The sequence below is a fragment of the Euleptes europaea genome, chromosome 9 (genome assembly GCF_029931775.1).
Source record: "Euleptes europaea isolate rEulEur1 chromosome 9, rEulEur1.hap1, whole genome shotgun sequence".
NCBI lineage: Eukaryota > Metazoa > Chordata > Lepidosauria > Squamata > Sphaerodactylidae > Euleptes > Euleptes europaea.
Genome location: NC_079320.1, coordinates 68,276,478 through 68,297,862, shown reverse-complemented (window position 1 = coordinate 68,297,862; position 21,385 = coordinate 68,276,478). Strand labels below are relative to the sequence as shown.

General features: G+C 42.1%; 1 protein-coding gene across 1 annotated transcript in view; it reads right to left on the bottom strand.

Annotated features, from left to right (window-relative positions):
• Positions 1-1,430: 1,430 nt before the first annotated feature.
• NFXL1 (nuclear transcription factor, X-box binding like 1) overlaps positions 1,431-21,385 on the bottom strand; it is a 72,291-nt gene continuing 52,336 nt past the window's right edge. The window contains exons 18-22 of the mRNA XM_056855330.1: positions 21,314-21,383; positions 12,791-12,895; positions 6,378-6,464; positions 4,985-5,038; positions 1,431-1,604 (exon numbers count right to left, since the gene is read on the bottom strand). Coding sequence (XP_056711308.1) covers positions 1,431-1,604; positions 4,985-5,038; positions 6,378-6,464; positions 12,791-12,895; positions 21,314-21,383 — 490 coding nt within the window. The remainder of the gene's footprint in view (positions 1,605-4,984; positions 5,039-6,377; positions 6,465-12,790; positions 12,896-21,313; positions 21,384-21,385) is intronic.

The following is a 21,385-nucleotide window of genomic DNA, read 5'->3' as shown; positions in this document are numbered from 1 at the left end:
CCACTATTGGCAATGTGTGAAAGAATCAACCTTGGACTAACTGTAACTCTACTGCAGCTCCCAGGCCTTACCTGAAATGCCTGTCCAGTAGGCTTGGATTTAACAAGTTCCTTTGAGGGTATCATTTCGAGGAAGCAGAAAAAGCATTTTAAGTACAGCAAGAAAGCCAGATGAATGCTAGAAACTCGTATTACCAATTACCATACTTCCTCATCTGGTCCAACAGGGCTTCCTACATAATTAATGACAGAAACGGTTTACTTTTGAGCAATTATCTTGAACCTTCAATTTTTGCAAGGTTTCAGAAAAGGCTGCCAATTTGTTAACAGAAACGTTTACAAGGTCAGCTAGGTATTTGAACAGCAACCACTGGGCTTTATAACTTGACAGCACCTGCTTAAGTCAGTATTCCATATGTTTATACATAACCTTCAAAACTGAATCTTAAGAAATAACCTGTCATCACATCAACTATAATCATACACCTTCCCTATAGTGTGATGGCCTAATAATCATTACTGCTCCTAGAGTGGCAAAGTGGTATTTCTTTGTGAAAAGTTACTTTTCAGGGGTCATTGATATTAACCTTAAAACGGTGTGACTTAGGGGTTCCCCCCCCCATGTAGAATACCACAGGAAGAATTTAAAACAATACCACAAAATACAATTGACAATTCACATGAGTTCAATTTTGAAACATACAAGTCTCATTAGAAATACAAAATTTCAGTAAAGCTGTATCTTGAAGGGTATGAAGAGTCAGGACTGTATTAGAAAATGCCATTTTTGATTTTGACCAAGTACAGTTAAAACTGTAGCAAGAACAGATTCCTATTTCGCTTAAGAGATCTGTTTTAATGTAGATAAGTGAAATATTAAAAATACTGATAACGCATTAAGCGCAGAGGTTGTATGCACACTGACCCCTTCATGAATCAAAACCATGTCAATCCCAACAGGCAGCAGAAATGTTCGACTTCTACAGTATGAATCAACTGGGTATGGGGGGGGGGGCTCCCTCTTCTACCCACCTATGATCCGCATCATTAAAAATTACTATGTAAGCCCAGCACATGCATAAATATTCTTCAACATGGCTCGAAACAAATGGATGTTGGACAGGAATAGTACTGAACAGGATCTCACTACATGGAACATTATGAGAATCTGAATGGATTGATGGCGTGGCATGATCATCTAGAGTGCATAACTTTTTATTGCATAAACCTCAATAACTTTGAATATATTAAATTGACTTTTACCTAAAGGATAGAGATTGAGGTCTGTTTGGGTTTTTCCCCCCCCCCTCCAGATGAAGAGAGGATGATTGCTATTAAAATTCGCAACTGAGTATTGTTACTTTACACCACCTAACATTTTAGCAGCTATCTGTGATCACACTGAAGTGTCTAGAAATTAGTATTAAAAATTCAGTAGTTGTAGGCTATGAACCACGCAACCATCACAACAGCCACCCCACACACAGGCAGGACAATCATTTTCCTATATTTTTGCCACAGAGATGGTTCCACTTTAACTTCGTCCTTTTTTCTCTTGTTCTTTCGACGTCCTCTCAGCCTGTTCTCAAAAGCCTCCAGTTCAGCCTGGAGGAGGTAAAAACAAACAGGAAACAATTAAAACAATGCAGAAAATGAAACAGAAAATATTGATTTTTTTTCAAACCGTGTTGCAAAAATGGGGTGATAAATTTACATTACTTGGGGGTGTAGTTGTGCGGAGGGTAGGGGGACAGAGGAGGCTAAAATCCAATACCAGGTATGTGTGTTAAGTGCCTTCAAGTCGCTTACAACTCATGGCGACCCTATGAATCAATGTCCTCCAAAATGTCCTATCTTTGACAGCCTTGCTCAGATCTTGCAAATTGAGGGCCGTGGCTTCCTTTATTGAGTCAATCCCTCTCTTATTGGGTCTTCCTCTTTTCCTGCTGCCCTCAACATTTCCTAGCATGACTGTCTTTTCCAGTGACTCTTGTCTTCTCATAATGTGACCAAAATACGATAGCCTCAGTTTAGTCATTTTAGCTTCTAGTATACCAGGTATACTTAAGTATATTAAAACCTCCCTATCCCTCAACCCACATATTAAAGCCACAAGATGACTTCCACTGACTTCTAGAGGGCATCCATATTCATAACAGCACTAATAAGGTCACTGGTCATTTAACCAAAGTACTTCTTTTAGTGGAATTAAGATACTAGCTCCCACTGCTGATTATTTCTTTGGAGAAAGGATGGGATGACAAATTGAATAAGAACATAAGAAAGGCCCTGCTGGATCAGACCAAGGCCCATCAAGTCCAGCAGTCTGTTCACCCAGTGGCCAACCAGGTGCCTCCAGGAAGCCCACAAACAAGATGACTGCAGCAGAATTATCCTGCCTGTGTTCCAAAGCACCTAATATAATAGACATGCTCATATGATCCTGGATAGAACAGATATGCATCATGTCTAGTATCAATTTTACTAGTAGCATTTAATGCTCTTAATTTCTCCAGCAAACATAGGGTTAGTGGAGGGGTGTATAGAGAAGAGATGAATCAAAGGTTTGTTTTTTTAAGCTTTTTTTTTTAAACAACAAGTGTTCAAGATTAGAATCTTTCATTAAAAGGAAAAAAGCTTCCTGGCACTCATGCTTTTGATGACAAACTTCTGTTGTTTCAGTGCTAGTTCAATTGGGAAAATCAGCTATAAGGCAGTAGTGTCCTTTTCACTACATCATTCAATTAACAAGCATTCCCTTAAACACACTACGATATATGGGCTTAATTCCATTCAGAAGAGGAACTGATAATATCCGTGTAGTCCAGGGGTTCCAAAGTGGGCAGTACCACCCCCTGAGATTACCTAGGGGGGCACTAAGAGGCAAGGGGACAGCAGGGGGCGCTAGAGGTGGGCCCCTTCAAATGTGTTGTTGGATAGGGAAGGGGGCGCTGGGGTTAAGTTTGCGGAACCAGGGGGGCGGTGGCCTGAAAAGTTTGGGAACCACTGGTGTAGACAAAATAGTTGCTTCTTCTGGTATCCTGGAGTTGAGAGTAAGCCCGCTATCATTATGTTGCTGTGGCGAGATTGTTTTAAGATGCCACCATACTAATTGTGTTTACCAGTTAAGGTGCATTTTTGACACAGTGCTGGTTTGAGATGTGCCGACTCTGTAGCGTTCAGAAGGCAGAAAAGGCAAATATCACCGTGAGATCTGTGCGTCTTCCCCCTCCACAGATAACAAAATCATGCACAGAATAGCTCCACAAATAACACATGAAGATATGCTGCACCGAGACCTCCATGAACAAACTGGTAAACCCTTGGTCTAATAACTCCTCTAATCAAAATTACCTAAGGATGGCGGCCCTGATTTGGGTATTTTCATCCACTTGACAACATGGTTCAAATGTTATCCTGCCTGTCTGGCAGCAGCTCTCCAGATTCTGTGAAAGAGGTTTCGCATGTCACCCTCCATCTGATCCTTTTAATTAGAGATGCTGGGGACTGAACCTGCATGCAAGACAGATGGCTCAACCCCAGGGCCACAGCTCCGCCCAATTCGATCCCTCTCCCTAGCCCCTGAACCCATGAGCTCATTCTCTGCTGCACACCATCTTCATTACACCTTGGGAACCACTATTCTTCTCTTGGCCTCTCTTGTAGAGTCAGCCCTTACTTCCTAGCAATCTTCCTGCACAACAGAAAGTGTACCAAGACGGTGCTGAGAACATCTCATATAGTCCTGCTACCGGTATATTTGACCACCATCTAGGATCATCCGTTAATGATAGCCAACCGCAAGAATGGGGACTGTACAACATTCCAAATAAAAAAAGCTACATTTCTCTACAGAAGCAGTTTGGAAATGCTGTTTTTCAAACTGTCATTCTACTGATGTGCTTTATATTTTGCTCATCAGCATGGCTAAAAGTCAACGCAAGGCATGGAAAGTACATTAGTCATAGATGTGTTAAACCAGTATTAAGTTTACCCCAGAGGCCGATATGGTTCTATTCAGAATGAAAAGTTATGGCTTTAGTGCGTGCCTGTTCTTGAAGAGTCACCTTCATGTGCATGCACAATTTGTAAGATAGCTTTATATCAGGACCGGTTTAACTCTAAATTTTCTGTGAATAGCTTGAAGAGGGAACAGAGCACTGGAAGCCACTATTTAGCACACCCTAGCATTACTGTTGATTTGACTTGTGCATCTTAACTAAGGGCAGGAGAGAAGAGAAAAAGGGGACCTTGACCAGCTCTTCCAACATTTTCCCCCTTTACTTTAGAGCAGCTGTTGATGGCAGCTAATTTGATCAGGGAAGCTCCTATAGTTACCACTGCCCGTTAATATCAGGAGTGTGTATGGGGGTGACTTAGATCAGGAAAATTGTGTGACGGTTACTTTCTTTCTTTCCAGCGCCATGTTACTGATCCGAGTAGCAGTCCTTACAATTGAAATAAGGGGAAGGAAAAAAACCTGGAAATCCTGCATTATATCTGTTTTGGCTCTGAATAAAGGTTATTTCAAATACTGGTTTACAAAAACATCTTGCCATCCTGTTGTGAAATATTAAATGTGATTTTAATCACTCGAACTAAAGTCTTTATAGGCCAAGAAGGTATGTACACAAACCTTGGCTTCTCATGCGCACTAGACAGTTCAATGTTTTTAATGTAAATCGTACAATAATATCTGGCAAACACAGCATACAGATACTGCCTGCTCTTTTTCTGTAATCACAGATGCATATTAATAGTATTGTATACTGTTGTAAAAGAAATTCATGTCCCATTCAAATGGGATACCACAACTACGAAACATCACATTTTTCAGGCAGAAGAATTTAAGCAATTAAGCAAGATTGCTACCCGGCATACAGATAACTTCAGTGAGAATTAAACACCCTAATTGTGTGCAGGATTGAAGACCAAGAGAAGCAGATCAGGGTTGTCTCCAATGGAGTGGAAGATAAAGTAGGTACCTGTTGCCTTCGTTTTTCCTCTTCAATGAGAGCTCTGGCCTCTGCCTCTTTTATCTATGTGAATATAAAAAAATTCTTAACTCAAATTTACAGACTATTGCAGGGATAATATATATTTATTTTAATCTGGAGCACACACAACCTACAAAGCTGCCTTACAGTGAGCTAAACCATTGGTTCTCAACCTACTGGACTACTATCATCCACATGCTTGCTGTCATTCTCAAACAATGTTAGAAGGTTCCTACCATCAGATATCACTTGCCATGCTGATGCACTGCCAGAAGCAAGTCTCTTTTACAGGTTTAATGACTCTAGCCTTAATAATACTTCCCAACAATTTACGGGAGACAAAAGTTAGGCTGACAGGTTTGCCATTTTCTCTCCTGCTCCTCACACTTTTTAAAATGTGTTGCAGTGGCTACTTTCCAACTCCCTGGTAAGGATTTAGTGATGCATTGTGTAACATGGTTAAAAGAGTTCATATTTAATGTTAATGCTGGAGGGGCTGTGGCTCAGTGGGGAGGGACTGTGGCTTAATTTGTAGAGCCTCTGCTTGGCATGCAAAAGGTCCCAGGTTCAATCCTCGGCACCTCCAGTTAAAGGGACTAGACAGGTAGGTGATGCGAAAGACCTCTGCCTGAGACCCTGGAGAGCCGCTGCCGATCTGAGTATAAAATACTGACTTGGATGGACCAAGGGTCTGATTCATTATAAGGCAGCTTCATGTGTTCATGTGTCCTTTTCCCAGTGATGTGTAGAAAACGATCTCATAAAATGGTGCAGAAGAGTTCTTGTCAGTAAAGACACACAGGCTCAAAACCTTGTTTGTACACGATGTTAAATGGAATGAGTTACAACGCAACTAATCCAAGTATTTTACTAAGTGATAGAGGAGAATGCACGTGTACAAACAAGCAATGAGATCTTTGAAGGGCAACTGTTATTGTACCATTCCAATTGCCAATAATAGATAAAGCAGCACAGAAAAGCCTTATTTCGCAACAAGATAACCCCCGCCTCTGTCCCTGTGAATGGGATTTTGTCTCTAGTGGCTGGAAAATGATTTTTTTTTTCAAGCAGAAGCGACACCCCAAACTGTGACAAGAATACAGACAGCAAGAGACGTTAATGATTGTCATTACATTATTCCACCACAGCATGCTTAGTGGCTCACAGCATTAACAGTTCATGGTAAACAGATAATATTACAAGTTGCCCTCATAAAAACAACAAAGCAAACGTTTGATATGCGGCAGCTTTTGAACATGAATATCTGATTTTAAAGCGTTCTCGGGGGTTTTTTGGCCTGATGTTCTTGGGAAATAATCTTGCACTCATTTCCCTGTCTTGAAGCAGTGAGAATATGCAACAACCACAAGAGAGACATTACCTCAGAAGCTTTCCGTTTCATTTCCTTACACACCATGTCACATTCTAATGAAACGTCACCTTCCTGAACCTTATTGCACGCCACCTCCTAGGAGCAAAAGAGAATCCCGGTGAGATCCCCCAACATTGTCCGCACAAGCTCTTGTTCAAAGTTGATAACTGTGAAACTTTTGTAAGCTGCACTTAGGCATCTCTGCTACTGGACTTTTTCAACAAGTGGGCACAGCTGCTGCTTTATGTCCTTAAACCCTAATAAAACTGGCCAGACCATACCAAACTCTTCCTAGAGAAGCCCTCCATGCAGTGCCTTGTTATTTCATGAGAGGAACTAGAAACCAGTTTTCTAGCTCCTGAAAATCTTACTTGCCACCACTACAAGGTTCATTCTAGCTCTAACAGCCCATTCCTGACCTCCAAGGATAAAAGTCCTTTCGAGGCCAGGAAGGGGCTGTGCCAGAATTCAGGTCCCCTACTCAGCCGTCGGCACTACTTACACCGTCCAGGATGGGTTGGACACTGGCGGGGAGGCCAGGACACTGCCTGGACCTTCCGCCAGCATCCCACTGGTGCAAAGGCCCACGCCAGCATCCCAAGGGGAGTTCCCAGGGTGTACCAGGAGGCGGAGCTGCCAGTAGGCAGCTTCCTGTCCCCTTTTGGCCCGGCACGCCAACAAGGAGAATGGCGTTGTTGCACCTGCTTTTTTCCAGGAGCAGGCTCGCTGTTCTCAATGGGGCAAAATGCCCCATTTAAAATTTAAAAAGTGGGCGAAAGGCTTTTTAGTCTTTCGGCAGCCAGGAAATGGGTTTGGAGGCACCGCGACAGCACCACGGCCACGCCATCCCCGGCCGCCAAAAGGTGAAGAATGGGCTGTAAGACTGAGAAGAAGATCTTGTTGCAAAATTACAACTCCAGCTTTTACTTGCATGATAATGATGGAAGGGCCAAATTAGTTATCACTGATAAAATGAAACCCAGTAGAACATTACCGGAGTTCATCTGTCTGATGACTTTTTTTTTTACTCCATAAATAAACAATGATAACTTTGTCCTATCCTGACAATTCTGATACCCAAAATAGGACTTAAAAGTAGGCAAAAAATACATGCTGTGTGTTGAAGAATCTTATCAGTATCACAAGACTTTTTTGCTTTCGGTTAGATTTATATAAAGGACAGATTCTCTTAAAGTATAGTACAACCCTGTGTTTCACTGGGAAGTGAATAGCTGCTTTTCTCTGGGTGTTGTTAGGGATAAATGAAATGCATTAAGCATCTGTCATCTAGTTGGACTGCTATGGGCTATAAAGATTTTATGTTCGTAAACCGCCTTGTGGGCTTGTTGGAAGGAAAAGCAAAATTATAAATCAATCAAAATGCACTTTGCCAAACTGTATTCCTCACCACTGTCCATTTTAGGAGCTTGTTTCCATAGAAATATATATACCTGGATAGTTGCCATCTGCATCCTGGCAACTGACCAGTGCTGTAATACAGAGTAATTTATACTGCTGATTTCTATGAGTTTGCATGCATCACAGATTAACTCAAAGAAAGCAAACCTTGGATTACAAATGTTTCATGGTTTAACAGTATGATATATCTTTGGCTCTGTTTAAACAATTCACCTATGTTCATTACATCATTTGTGTAAAAACATTGTACATTTTTTGGAGTAAGAGGATTAAGGTAATAACTACACTTTTTCCAATGGGAGAAAGACTGCTGAAACACAAATTCACTTGGCAATATTGCTGCAGCTTAGTCTTTGCCCTTATTCATCGTTTAATAGCAAATTTAAAATAAATTGTTTTACCTTCACAAGCATGTTCATGGAATCATAGAGTTGGAAGGTATCACCAAGGTCATCTAGTCCAACCCCCTGCACAATGCAGGAAATTCACAAATACTTTCCCCCTATACCCCCAGTGACCCCTACTCCATGCCCAGAAGATGGCAACAAAAACCCTCCAGGATCCCTGGCCAATCTGGCCAGGAGGAAAATTGCTTCCTGGCCCCGAAGTGACGATCGGCATTACCCTGGGCATGTAAGAAAGGGTCACGAGAGCCAAGCACTGACGCAACCCTTCCTGCCCTCCCTCATGATCTGCCTAAGTTCACAGAATCAACATTGCTGTCTGATGGCCATCTAGCCTCTGCTTAAAAACCTCCAAAGGAGAGCCCACCACCTCTCGAGGAAACCTGTCCCACTGAGGAACTGCTGTCAGAAAGTGCTTCCTAATGTTTAGCCGAAAACTCTTTTGATTTAATTTCAACCCATTGAAACTGAGAAACAAAATAAGAGAAAGTGAAAAAATTAAAAAGGAGCTGAGAAGGGGTGCATAGAATAAGGTGGATATGGTATTGCATTTGCACTTTTTATGGGTTAATGCTTGTGACAATTCTTATACAAAGACTTCTGTGTAAATGTCTTCACCAACACAAAATGTATCTTAACAAATGCTGCTTGTGGCCAGTTGGCCGTTAAAGCAATATCAAGGAAGGAAGGAAGGAAGGAAGGAAGGAAGGAAGGAAGGAAGGAAGGAAGGAAGGAAGGAAGGAAGGAAGGAAGGAAGGAAGGAAGGAAGGAAGGAAGGAAGGAAGGAAGGAAGGAAGGAAGGAAGGAAGGAAGGAAGGAAGGAAGGAAGGAAGGAAGGAAGGAAGGAAGGAAGGAAGGAAGGAAGGAAGGAAGAATTAAGGTATGTGCTTTGGATTGGTTTAAGTCGTTCCTTATGGATAGGACTGTTGGACACCAGCTGCCATCATTGTGGAACTTGTCCTGTGGGGTTCCACAAGGCTCAGTCTTATTAACCCATGCTATTTAAACTCTAAGTAAAGCCACTGGGAGAATTCATTTGTGATAACTGGAGTTGGCTGACAACCAGATGTATATTTTCTTTATCCAAATCGCCCAAGTCCTCAGCCACCGCCTGTTTGCTCTGATTAAGATGCTAAGTTGAAACAGAGTCCTGGTAAGACAAAGATGATGCTGGGAAGTGATATTGGGCAGGCTGAGGTCTTGAAGGACATTGCGCTTCCTACATTTGATGGAATCCAGCTTATACTCACTGACTCAGTTAAGAGCCCAGAGGTTGAACTGGACCCAGCATTATAAGTGAAGAAACAAGTCAATGTTGCTGCAAAAAACCCCACTTTATTTGGTCTTCATTTAGCCTGGAAAATGACTCCCTACTTTGACTTGGCCAATCTAACCACATGGATCCACTGCTGTAATGCACTCTACATGGGTCTGCCCTTAAAGTCAACTTGGAAGCTCCAGTTTATATAGAATACTGCTGCTGCTGAGTGGAGTATGCATTTTACACCCATTCTACAGTCACTCCATTGGTTGCCAATTCATTACCAGGGTCAATTCAAGGTACCGGTTATCTCCTACAAAGGCCTTAATGGCCCTGGACCCACATCCCTGCGGAGTCACCTCTCATGTTGTGTTCTACCACGACAGCTTGCTCATGTGAGCAAAGCCTTCTGAAGGTGCCATCCTGAAAAAGGGTAAGATGGGCAACTGCCTGTACATGTGCATCCTTTGTTGTAGCCTCCACTTTGCAGAATGGGCTGCCTCTTGAAGTAGAGAAGGATCCAAACATCTATATGCCACAGAATGTGTAAAACAGAAGTGTTCAGGAGGGCATCTTGATATAGGAAATAGGGCTGTAGCATAATGGAATGACTCGGGAGGGTTGTTTTTTTTAAAATAAAGGGAGTATGATCCGTGGCACTTATTATTGCATGCAGTATTTTCATTTTTAATGCGCTGCCTTTTAACTTTGTAATCCACTTTCTGCATTATTTATTGGCATGTCTGCATCATTTTCTAATTCTGTAATTCCAGTGCACTTTTTTTGGGATTTCTTAGGCTGTCTGATCGCTTCTTCTTTTTTTGTATTTTGTAATCCATCTTGAGCCTCAGTGAGAAAGGTGGGTTATAAAGTACATAAATAAATATGAGAAGATAAATATTTACATTAGAGGTCTGAAGCCCAAGGATGTCCTCTAACACTGTGGGAGATTCTGAGTCCCCCCCCACACCAGTTGTTGGACCAAACTCTGCCTAGAGAACACGCTGCAACTATAGAAACTGCCATTCAATTTTCAGTGGCAATTTATATTTTCTCTGAAGGACGGGAATTTCCCATAAGCTCCTATAAGTTGATTAACAGCCATTTTAAAGCTCCCTTGCTCATATCACCACTTCCCCAATAGCACAGATGGGTCACCCCTGCTTACGTGTATGCATTAGAACAGGAGTGGGGAACCTTTTTTCGGCCAAGGGACATTTGGATATTTATAACATCATTCTCAGGCCATACAAAATTATCAACTTAAAAATTAGCTGACCAAGCCCCAGATGACACCCCACCCCCGTGGGCAAAGGGTTAACACAGTTTCTTGGGCGGTCCTAGCAGCTCCATAGCTGATGACTCTTCTGCAAGTGGGGGAAAAGGTTCATTTTTTCAGCAAAACAAACTCACATCTGCCTTGAATAGAGGCTATTCCTGTCCACGGGAGGGGGCAGATCGCCAGTCTTAGATCCTTCTGAGCTAGAGATCTGCCAGGACCCACGAAGGGCCAGACCAAATGATTTCGCGGGCCTTAAACGGCCCCCCGGGCCTGACGTTCCCCACCCCTGCATTAGAACTAAACCAAATGTTGCAATATGGACAAATGGTTGCCCTGCAGCGGGACACCTCATTTCAGGGTAGTATATCTGTACTGTTAATAGAGAACACAAACCTTCTGTGGGGAAGCATTCAGGTTTTCTAGAGAAATCCTTTTTTTTTTTAAAGGCTGGCTCTCACCAGATACAGTGTCACCAGGCACAATAAGAGTTGTTCAACAGTGGAATCGGCTACCTAGGGAGATGGTGAGCTCCCCGTTACTGGCAGTCTTTAAGCAGAGGCTGGACAAGCACTTGTCAGGGATACTCTAGGCTGATCCTGCATTAAGCAGGGGGTTGGACTAGATGACCTGTATGGCCCCTTCCACCTATATGATTCTATGATCTACTTTATCTCACCTATCCTATGAGGCCAACAGCACTAACAACAGCAAAAATCCATTTGGGCACAACCTAATCCAAATTTCACACTCCTAGCTCCCACCAATTACCATGGGAGAGTTAAATACTTGCTTAATTCTCTCCTGCTGACATTACAGACTTTGAAGTGCCTAATTTTGCTTCGATTTTTTTAATGTCTACTTAACCAACTAACTGCATAAACTAAAAGTTATTAAACATAACCGTTTGATAGACTTCACCCAGTGCTTCAAAGTAAAAGAACAAAGACAATCTCAAATTGTGAGATTGTTCAGTAATTTTACTTACTAGGTACATGTGAGAAAGAGGATAGAAAAAAGACAACGGAAAGGAGTGGGCGAGGGACAGAGATTGAAAAGGCAAAGGATGAACAGGAACGACCATGAGAAAGAAAACGGGGGGGGAGGGTGGCATTAAGAAATGATGCAGGGATCAGAGGGACATCTAAAGAAGCTGAAGATCTTTTATACTGTTTGGTTTTTAGACTATACATTTACTTGTGATATTTACGGATTGCTTTTTTGTAAAACCTCCAAAACAACACAGCCTCTGTTCAGTTATATTCCCTCTTCAGAATGCTACAAGTGCTATTAAACAACGAAAAGGCATGCTTTCTGGCAAAAAAATTAATAATGTCATGCAAGGGGAAGTCATTTATCCATTATATTGTCTACTTCAGGGGTGATGAGGACACCACAGCTGCCCTGAGACGCAGAAACGTTGTGCTGCAAAAGGCATTCGCGAGTTTAGCAACTGTTCTCGGCCCACTTTTTTTAAAAAAATGTAATTAAATATGCTTTTTCCTGATCACTGGTCAGGAAAACTTATTTCCTCCTTTTTGTCTGGATCAGCCACACTTGAGCTGAACGACACATGTTTCCCAGCACAGTTTTGGAAGTCTGAACACATTTTTTAAAAAAGTAATTGCATGATTGCCGATAATTTTTTTAAGGCCCTGGTGTCTAAGTGACTGCCTTCTCCTGTTAACCCTCTAAATTCGACAGCCACAACCTCCACTTGCAAATTGTTCTTTCACCACTGCACTTACAGAAACATTTTGATTTATATCAGTGAAGGTATAGATCAGTGGTTCCCAAACTTTTCGGGCCACCGCCACCTTGGTTCTACAAACTCAACCCCAGCGCCCCCTACCCTGTGCAACAACACAGTTGAAGGGGCCCACCTCTAGTGCCCCCCTGCTGCCCCCTTGCCTCTTAGTGCCCCCCTAGGTAATCCCACCCCCCCAGAGGGTAGTACTGCCCAATTTAGGAACCACTGGTCTAGTGGAATCAAAGGTTACTGACAAGCCTTTTTAAAGGAAGAAAAGACAGTTTGCAAAGACCAACACATTAAGTTTACCTTTTTTATTCTCTTGCAAGGACATCTGATCTTTACTTTCTGATTGCAGTTCTGAAGGCAGTCAAATGGGTGGCAGATCTCTTTGCACCTGTGACCACAGGACAACTACAACACAAAAACACACTGGGATGAAAGCAAGCAGGAATCCGCATCTGAACTCATCAAAGCACTGAGCCCGCTTAAGTTCCCCCAAATAAACAACAAATTCAGTTTTAACACCGCAAGGTAACAGAGGCTATGGGTGTCAAGAGTGTATGGAAGTAACAGGCCTATGGCTTTAAGAATGTTACTCGCAGGAGAATGATTAAGTGTTCAACCTTGATTGGTGTTGGGGGAGTTTTTTTAAGGCATTAGCCTCGTCCTGGAGTCAGCGTTTTTTCTCTCTTCTAACATCCTTTACTAGTTAGTAGGATTGGTGTTTTTTTTTTGCTTGATATGAATGGAGAGTGTTTCCTTTATTTTCTTGAAAATAAATTTTGTTTTATAAAACTAATGAGAGGAGCTGCGCGTGTTGTGAGTGCAACTTTCCCGGGGAAGAACCAAAGGCCGGTGAGATAAGGTTTTAGCAAAGAAAAGCTCTCAACCCTATCATCTAACGAACCATACTTTGCCCATTGAGAGTCTGAAAGGGCTGTCATCAGCATTTCAAACCTGGACAAGAGGTTGCCGATTCACACAAAGAGATTCTCTGTAGGTCTGCTTTTAATGCAACGCTAATGTTTCCTGTCAATTGTCAGACTGTCCCTTCAAATTTTTGCTTCTGCTGTAGTTGTTTGCACTTTCCATGCACTGACTGAACTGTGTTTCATACCAGGGACAATGCAACTCCTTTAGCATTCACCCAGCTTTATATTACTGTTAGTGATCAGCAAAGCTACTTCCAGTTCTGCCACCAAGACACCAGCACCAATGTGAGAGGTGTAAAAGAAATAATCAGTAACTCCATCTGAACAAGATTGGCAAGAATACTCTCCCTCTCGTGTAAAGCTTTAGTTGTCCCCTTAAAGGACACGTTGGATGCTAGAGTATTTGGGAGGGGGGGGGGGCTTACATGCAATAAAAAGATGTAATAGAACTGTTGTCTGTTCTCTATTCTAGGTGTTGCAGCTATAAATCAAACTTAAGAGGAATGACAGCTAATATAGAATTTTGCTTTTTTCTGCAAAAAATAAGGTTTCAAAGTAGCCTTCATTCCAGCAGCGCCCACCCATTACTCTTCACCTATGTTAAGCAATTATTGGAAGACAGAAACCCCAAACAGGCATTTCTGGGCACTACAGAATTCAGGAATACAGCACTACTCGAAGGTATTTTTGAAATAATCTTACCATAAGAAGGCCAGACTTGTTTTCAAAGGATAATTTTCAAATTTCCCTAGATTTAATTAGCATCTTTTGTAAGATTCTGAACATTTTAAATCTATTCCTCCATTTTTGTTTTAACCAAATTAACATTTGAGAAATAACCCTGTAACTTTTATGTTGTTCTGATTTAAATATTTTGTTAAAGATAAGGAAGTACCTAAATCTTGCATTCGATTTCATGATTTACAGAGGTACTTTGGATTCCAGTCTGTTCAAAGAGAATGTATGTAGAGATCCTCACTTTAAACTCTGTGGACTTATCATGGACCACCCTGGTTTAGCAAGGGAAGAGGAGTCCTCAGAGGAGGAGGATAACTTGCCCCCTAGCCCACCTTGGCAGAGCCTCCCAAGTGAGGTAGAGGTGGCCAACACCTCCCCAAAGGGACCCTGAGCCACCACCAGAACCACTCCCTGAGCCGGAAGGGCCCTTAGGCCTGGAGGCCCTAGCATGGACCCATCCATGATCAGACATGCCACGGTCTTCTGAAACACCCTCAGAGAAGGAGAAGGGCTAGGGCTAAGGCATGGACCACACACAGAAGTGTGTGCCTGGGGCGAAAGCCTCTCTTCTGCTGAGGAAGTGACAGAAGAGACCCATTAAGTCACCACAGGATCCACGCCCCAGTACTCCTCATGTCATGACTAGAGGTGCTAACATGGGACCCAGCAACACCTAAAGGGAACTTCCCTACGTAAGGCTCCAGCCAGTCTGGGATCAACTTATCTGCAACCCTGCTGATGAGCCTACCAGTTGCCTGGTGTGCTCAGCTCTTGGAACCTTGCTGCCCGGACTGTGATCCTGGATTGTGCGACTGGACCCTGGACTTTGACCTGGACCCCTAGAACCCTTGCTGGGACTCGCCTGCAGCCTGGTGAGCAGGACAGGACTGCTACTAGCAATTGTCACAGAAGCTATAATTATTTGAATATTTATGATGTCTGTCTTTCACATTTACTAGCAACTGCAAATATACTACTTATGTTAATACAACAAGAAAAATATATTTTACTGTATAACATTTTACAAAATAACCAGACAAGATACATTTATTGATACAATCATGTGTAAATTCATGGTGGTGGGTTTCCTGTTTTTTTATTATTATTATTTAAAGAAGAAGAGGAGTTGGTTTTTATATGCCGACTTTCTCTACCTTTTAAGGAGAATCAAACCGGTTTACAATCTCCTTCCCTTCCTCTCCCCACAACAGACACCCTGTGAGGTAGGTAGGGCTAAGAGAGCTCTAAGAGAACTGTGACTAGCCCAAAGTCACCCAGCTGGCTTCATGTGTAGGAGTGGGGAAACCAACCTGGTTCACCAGATTAGAGTCCAGCGCTCATGTGGAGGAGTGGGGAATCAAACCCGGTTGTCCAGATTAGAGTCCGCCACTCATGTGGAGGAACGAGGAATCAAACCAGTTCTCCAGATTAGAGTCCACTGCTCTTAACCACTACACCATGCTACACCATAAGGACCTGTATCTCCCTCTCTCATTTATGTTAAAGCAAAAGTATCAGAGTGTTCCCTCACCAAGTTTTTATACAATGCTACACCCACCAGTGGGCTGACTAAAACATAGTCCTGGTATACCTGTATGATACTCAGGCAGACACCTGAGAGTCAGCCACCTTCCCCAATATACTGGTGCTAGTTCCACCCATAAAATAAGCTAGTGCTAGTTCCACTCATACCATCTCTCTGCAATAATTTTACAACGGAAAACACCACAAGTAGAGCACACTTGTGAAGAAATATAAACAATAACGACTTTTCTTTCAGGAGTGCTGTAAAGACTTATACGACGTATGAGAAGTGGTTTGAACTTCCATAATGCTAATTGATAGTGCTATATTAACAATGTCCGCTATGGACTATGATAGCAAAACTCACCTGGTACAGGTAATGCTCACAATTTCATCTTTAAGAGTTTCCAACTATGGTACTATACGTTCTGAAATCTGTAAAGGTAGTCCCCCGTGCAAGCAGCGGGTCATTACTGACCCATGGAGTGACGTCACATCCCACCGTTTACTAGGCAGACTATGTTTACAGGGTGGTTTGCCATTGCCTTCCCGTCATCTACACTTTACCCCCAGCAAGCTGGGTACTCATTTCACCGACCTCGGAAGGATGGAAGGCTGAGTCAACCTTGAGCCGGCCACCCGTAACTGACTTCCGTCAGGATCGAACTCGGGTCGTGAGCAGAGCTTTCGACTGCAGTACTGCAGCTTACCACTCTGTACCATGGGGCTTGGAAATATGTACAACATTTTAATTTTTAAAACCATACCTGCACTATGAGCATTTTAGCTATAGTACTCTGGCTTTTCAAATACCTGGGTTGGATCCAGCAAGCGTCTCTACTCAATCTAAACTATGTTTTCCTCCTAACTACAGCCGCCCTTTCCACACGGCTTTTGTCTGTGCAGCTCCAGAATAGTCTTTTCGGTGGTCAAAAGAAACACTCCATTTTTCACCAACAGAAAAGTTGACTGGATCCACCTCATTATGGTTTTTTTTAAAATTGTAATACTAATAATAGTTTAGAACATGATTTTTTATTTCATAGTGTTCTGAAGATTACATCACAACAATAACTAAAGATCATGTTCCACATGTTCCCTAAAACAACATTTGATTTACTAGAACAACTTTCTTTTGCACAATACACTATGTATGTTCTCTCCCTGCATCACAGCGATATATTTGTAAAGCAAACCAACATTGCAAGAAACATAAAAACCAGAGATACCTTAACAAACATAAGCCATGATGCCTTCTAGGCTTGTCATAAAAGTGCATAATGAATTCTGCATATGGGTTTAAGTAGTTATACAGAATGTTTGGTTCCTGCAGTAAAACAAATCTCTTGTACAAAGCTTAAGCTTTTGAGTAGCGTCTGCGGCGGTATCATACTCTCTCGCTCCCTAAAGCAAAAGGGAATGCAAGACAAAAAAGTAACACTTGTCCCAGACAACGAAAGCCTTTCGTGGTTGATGTACGACTGTAGCCAAAACAAAGCTCTTAAACCTGCCAACATTTTGTGAAAACTGTTATACCTTTTAAAACCATCAGACTAGATAATTAGATTTTTCACAATTCCCAACAGTAATATCACATTCACGATTCAACAGACCACAAATCACATTGGTTTTGATATAAATGTTTCCTTCCAGTGTCTGAAAGCTACAGGGCTTCTCCCCCCACCCCATGCGCATGAACTCTCTCTCACACTCCTGCACACAGGGTCCGTTCTGTTGGTTTGGTGACATGGGAACAAGCATTCTGCTTATGCATTGCCTCCTTCTCTTGTGTGCCCAGCTAGTAACTTCCATTTCAGTATAGTTTGCTGAACTGTCAAATTATGGTTCATTTATTTATTTATTTAGTGGTTTCTAGCCTGCCCTCCCCAGCCGAAGCTGGCTCAGGGCGGGTTACTCACTTATAATCTTATACCAACAATGTTAAAACTTATAATAATAATAAAACCCAATTAAAAGTTGAGGGTAGAGGCAAAGGTTTGCTTATCCTCCCTCTACGTATGGATTAGGATGAATCTTAATCCTAGGGGTCTTTTGCCACTGGTACTGAGTGACTCCTTTAGGTCAAGATGGATCATTGCTATAGGGGATAAACTAAATAGTTTGGGACTTGCTCCGTTAGCACTTTTGCAAATGGGTATGGACCAAGCTAGACTAACTATAAATGAAAGAGTCAAAGATACTGAGCGTCAAACGGATCTCTTGAGATCCCCTGCATTTATAGCACCTCAACATTCCAGGTACATTCTAGCACCAGCTGCATATTTATACTCCCTGGAAAGGAACACACATAGGAGGGCCTATACACTGGCCAGATGTGCAGCCCTACCATCTGCCAAATTAGAAGAGAGATTTAAGAAGATCCCCAGGATGGAGAGACTTTGCCCATGTAACACAGGGGAGCTGGAAATCATTGAACATGTATTTTTTAGATGTCCCCTCTACAAGTCAGCCCGCTTTAATATTATTGACCCTTTGATTAGGGAAATGGGCTCTGTTGATGAGGGTGAATGGGCCAAAAGGTTTCTGCTGGGAGACAGCTCACCAATCACCACCCAGGTTGCAAAATATTGTGCCGTAGCAATGAAGCTACATTGCTTCCATGTTCCCTAATCTATGGGAGTGTAAAATTGGGTGATTCCTAATTTTGTTGGCCTTGGTTATAAACATCAACTCTGTATGGCCAGTTTCTGCTTTATCTGGCATATTAGCCGCAAATAAAATTTATTTATTTATTTAACCCAATTAAAATCAAACAAATCCAAAGATGGGGCAACAATCACATCATATTGGCCAAGCAAACAAGAAGGCATCCCCTCAGGTCGATCTTATATACACATAGGAGGAAGGGGAGAGTAGGGAGGCTAGCAGTTGTAATATCCGCGGCAGTCCTCAACTGTAGGCCTGGTGGGAAAGCTCTGTCCTACAGGCCCTGCGGAACTCCTTAAGGCCCCGCAGGGACCTGATATCATCAGACAGAGCATCCATTAGGTTGGAGCCAGGGCAGAAAAAGCCCTTGCCCTCGCCGAGGACAGCCGCACACTCTTAGGGGCGGGGACCACCAGTGAATTATTAACAGATTATCTTAATGCTCTTCGGGGGGGGGGTATACCAGGAGAGACAGTCCCGAAGATATGACGGTCCCAAACCATGTACGACTTTAAAGGTCAAAACCAGCACCTTGAACCTGATCAGATATTCTTTGCACTTGCCCTCCGAACATACATGCGAGGGGAAGAGACGCAGGACACATGCAAGTCCAAGGGTCTTTCATGAAGTAAGTCCATATAATACCTTTTATTAGGACCAACCAAATTGACACAAAACATTGTGAAAGCTTAAAGAGTCAACAGACAAATCAGACAAGATATTACAAAATTTTCAAAAGGTATATGGGTGGAAGAGCCACCCTGAGTCTTCAATATTGCTATTTCTGTGGAAAAGACTTGAACAGACCAAACTGAAACAGGAAGGACGTTCTATGATTGCCATAGAACACACAGGTAATTACTCAAAAGGTATCTTCCCTGTAGCGACATATGCACTTCAGTTGGTGGTACAGGATCCACACCGTTTACTACCTCACCTAAACAAAATGTGAGGAACTTGGCTCAACTCAATTTTTCCTGTCAGAATGTCACTATGCAACCTCTTCTTATACTATACGTAAGTACTTTAAGTATTCAAAAAGATTTTAGTCCATAAAACAGAGGGAGGTCATCTAGTCCAACTCCTTGACTGAAGTAGAATTTCTCTACAGAATGTCAAAGAGCTCCAACCGGCCTCCACCAGTTGGGCTGCTTTGGTTTGGTCAAATGTTTCCCAAAAAACAAAACATTAAACTCCAGGCTTTCGCCCCAAGTCCAATGAGTAGCTGCCACCAACTCTGGACCAAAAGTTAAGCCTCCAGGCAAGAGTCCAGAGTAACCCCTGCCAAGCTTCAAATTCAGTGTGACACTTTTCCTGCCAGGCTGAGACTTAGCCAGGACTGTTCACACTTCCCAAAACTGTCTTAGGTTTTTGGTAGGTGGTTTCACACGCACACAAGGCACTTATATTTAGACTTGGAATCCCAGAGTCATAGACACAGCCAATTTAAAAGCTAATGATGTATTTTATAAGATTTATGCTGGTTACAGGAGAGAAAAGTCATGAAGTTTTAAGCAAGAAAATAACAAAATGATTTAGCATAGCTAACTCATACAATATTTCAGTTTCTAATATTCAAGAGATTTGGCAAGGCTTCTCAAAAGCAATGTTCCAACAGTTACCCGTTTCAAGAGGTCTTTCAGCATACAAGAGTTTCAAAAGGTTGTCCAAAGGTTTCTCCAAAAGGTCAGCTTGACCAGAGTTTCCCCCTCAAGGGCCAAATTCAAATGGGTTCTGATGCCGCTAGCACAGCTCCCCTGCTGTACCCCAAAGCGTGCATGATTTGCTCAGGACTGGTCTGTCCTTATATTCGTTTTCTCAACGGCATGAGCTCATAGAGGCCAATTGAGAAAACGAAAGTAATTAGCTGTTAATTAATCGCTTGGTCAGAATGCTGATTCACTAATTGGCGCATTCAGGTGGTGAAGCCTGCAGAACTCCCTGCACCTGAATGTCGTCACAAACATTAAGATAGTGGCTGACCGATTAGTTACCGTGACAACGCACGGCTTTGCATTCCAAAAAGGGGAGAGGAGGCTTTAACGAGTAGCAGCTGGATGCCTATCTTATTCCTTCCCCAGAAGCAGGTTTCAAAATGGAACTATTTTACTGTTCTAACATCCCAATAGCACAAAACTCATAGGCCTCCAGGCCTGAACCAAGGAAATCATGAAATCCAAGAAATTGAGGGACCTCAACTTCTTGACACAGAAATCTTCACCTCCCGTCTCTCCCCTGCCGGAATGGTGAAATAAAATCCCTTGCTCATGTACTTTTTAATGGCTCTTTTTATGCTTGCAGCCGATCCCAGTTCATTGACCCGCTGTTTGTATATAGGGAATGGCTTTCTGATTAAATAAGGACAGCCTACCTTACGACCACACAAAATCCAAAAATAACTGATTCAGTTGCAAGTTTTTTACAGTTAGCAATCAGATATCGTGAATGGTGTAGCATTCCTTAGCTGCTGATTCAGTACTTTATCCTATTTTATCTTATTTGTACTCAGATCTATCCTAATGTACCTTTTTCTTTCTATATGCCAATAAAAGCGTGTGTAGGTATATGTAAGTGGAGAACAATTTGAAAGAAGATGGTTTATACAGAACTTTTAAAAACTGCAATGTTGGCTTCAAGTGAGCCAAGATGCCTGTCCTTAAAAATATGGACCACCATCTGAATGAAAAACAAAACAAAGATAGACATCAGAAATAAAATTGGTAGAAATCTAAGCCAGGATGTGGTCACAGGTAGCAACCACCCACACAAATGTAACAGTAATAATAATTTTTTTAAAACTCTGTACATCCTTGGTTATTCTGACATTCCTATATTTTCCCTGTTGGGGAAAGAAGGGAAGAAATAAAAAATGATGGTTGGTTAAAGCAAATATGAAACAATTTTCAAAGATGAGAAAATTGTTTTGACATTCCTTGAATATTCCTGAAGTATTATATAAGTTGCTTACCTCTTTTGGACACTGATTTTTACAGGAGCTGAGTACATCCTTTTCTTTTAAGTCAGCAGAAGTGATTTTTCT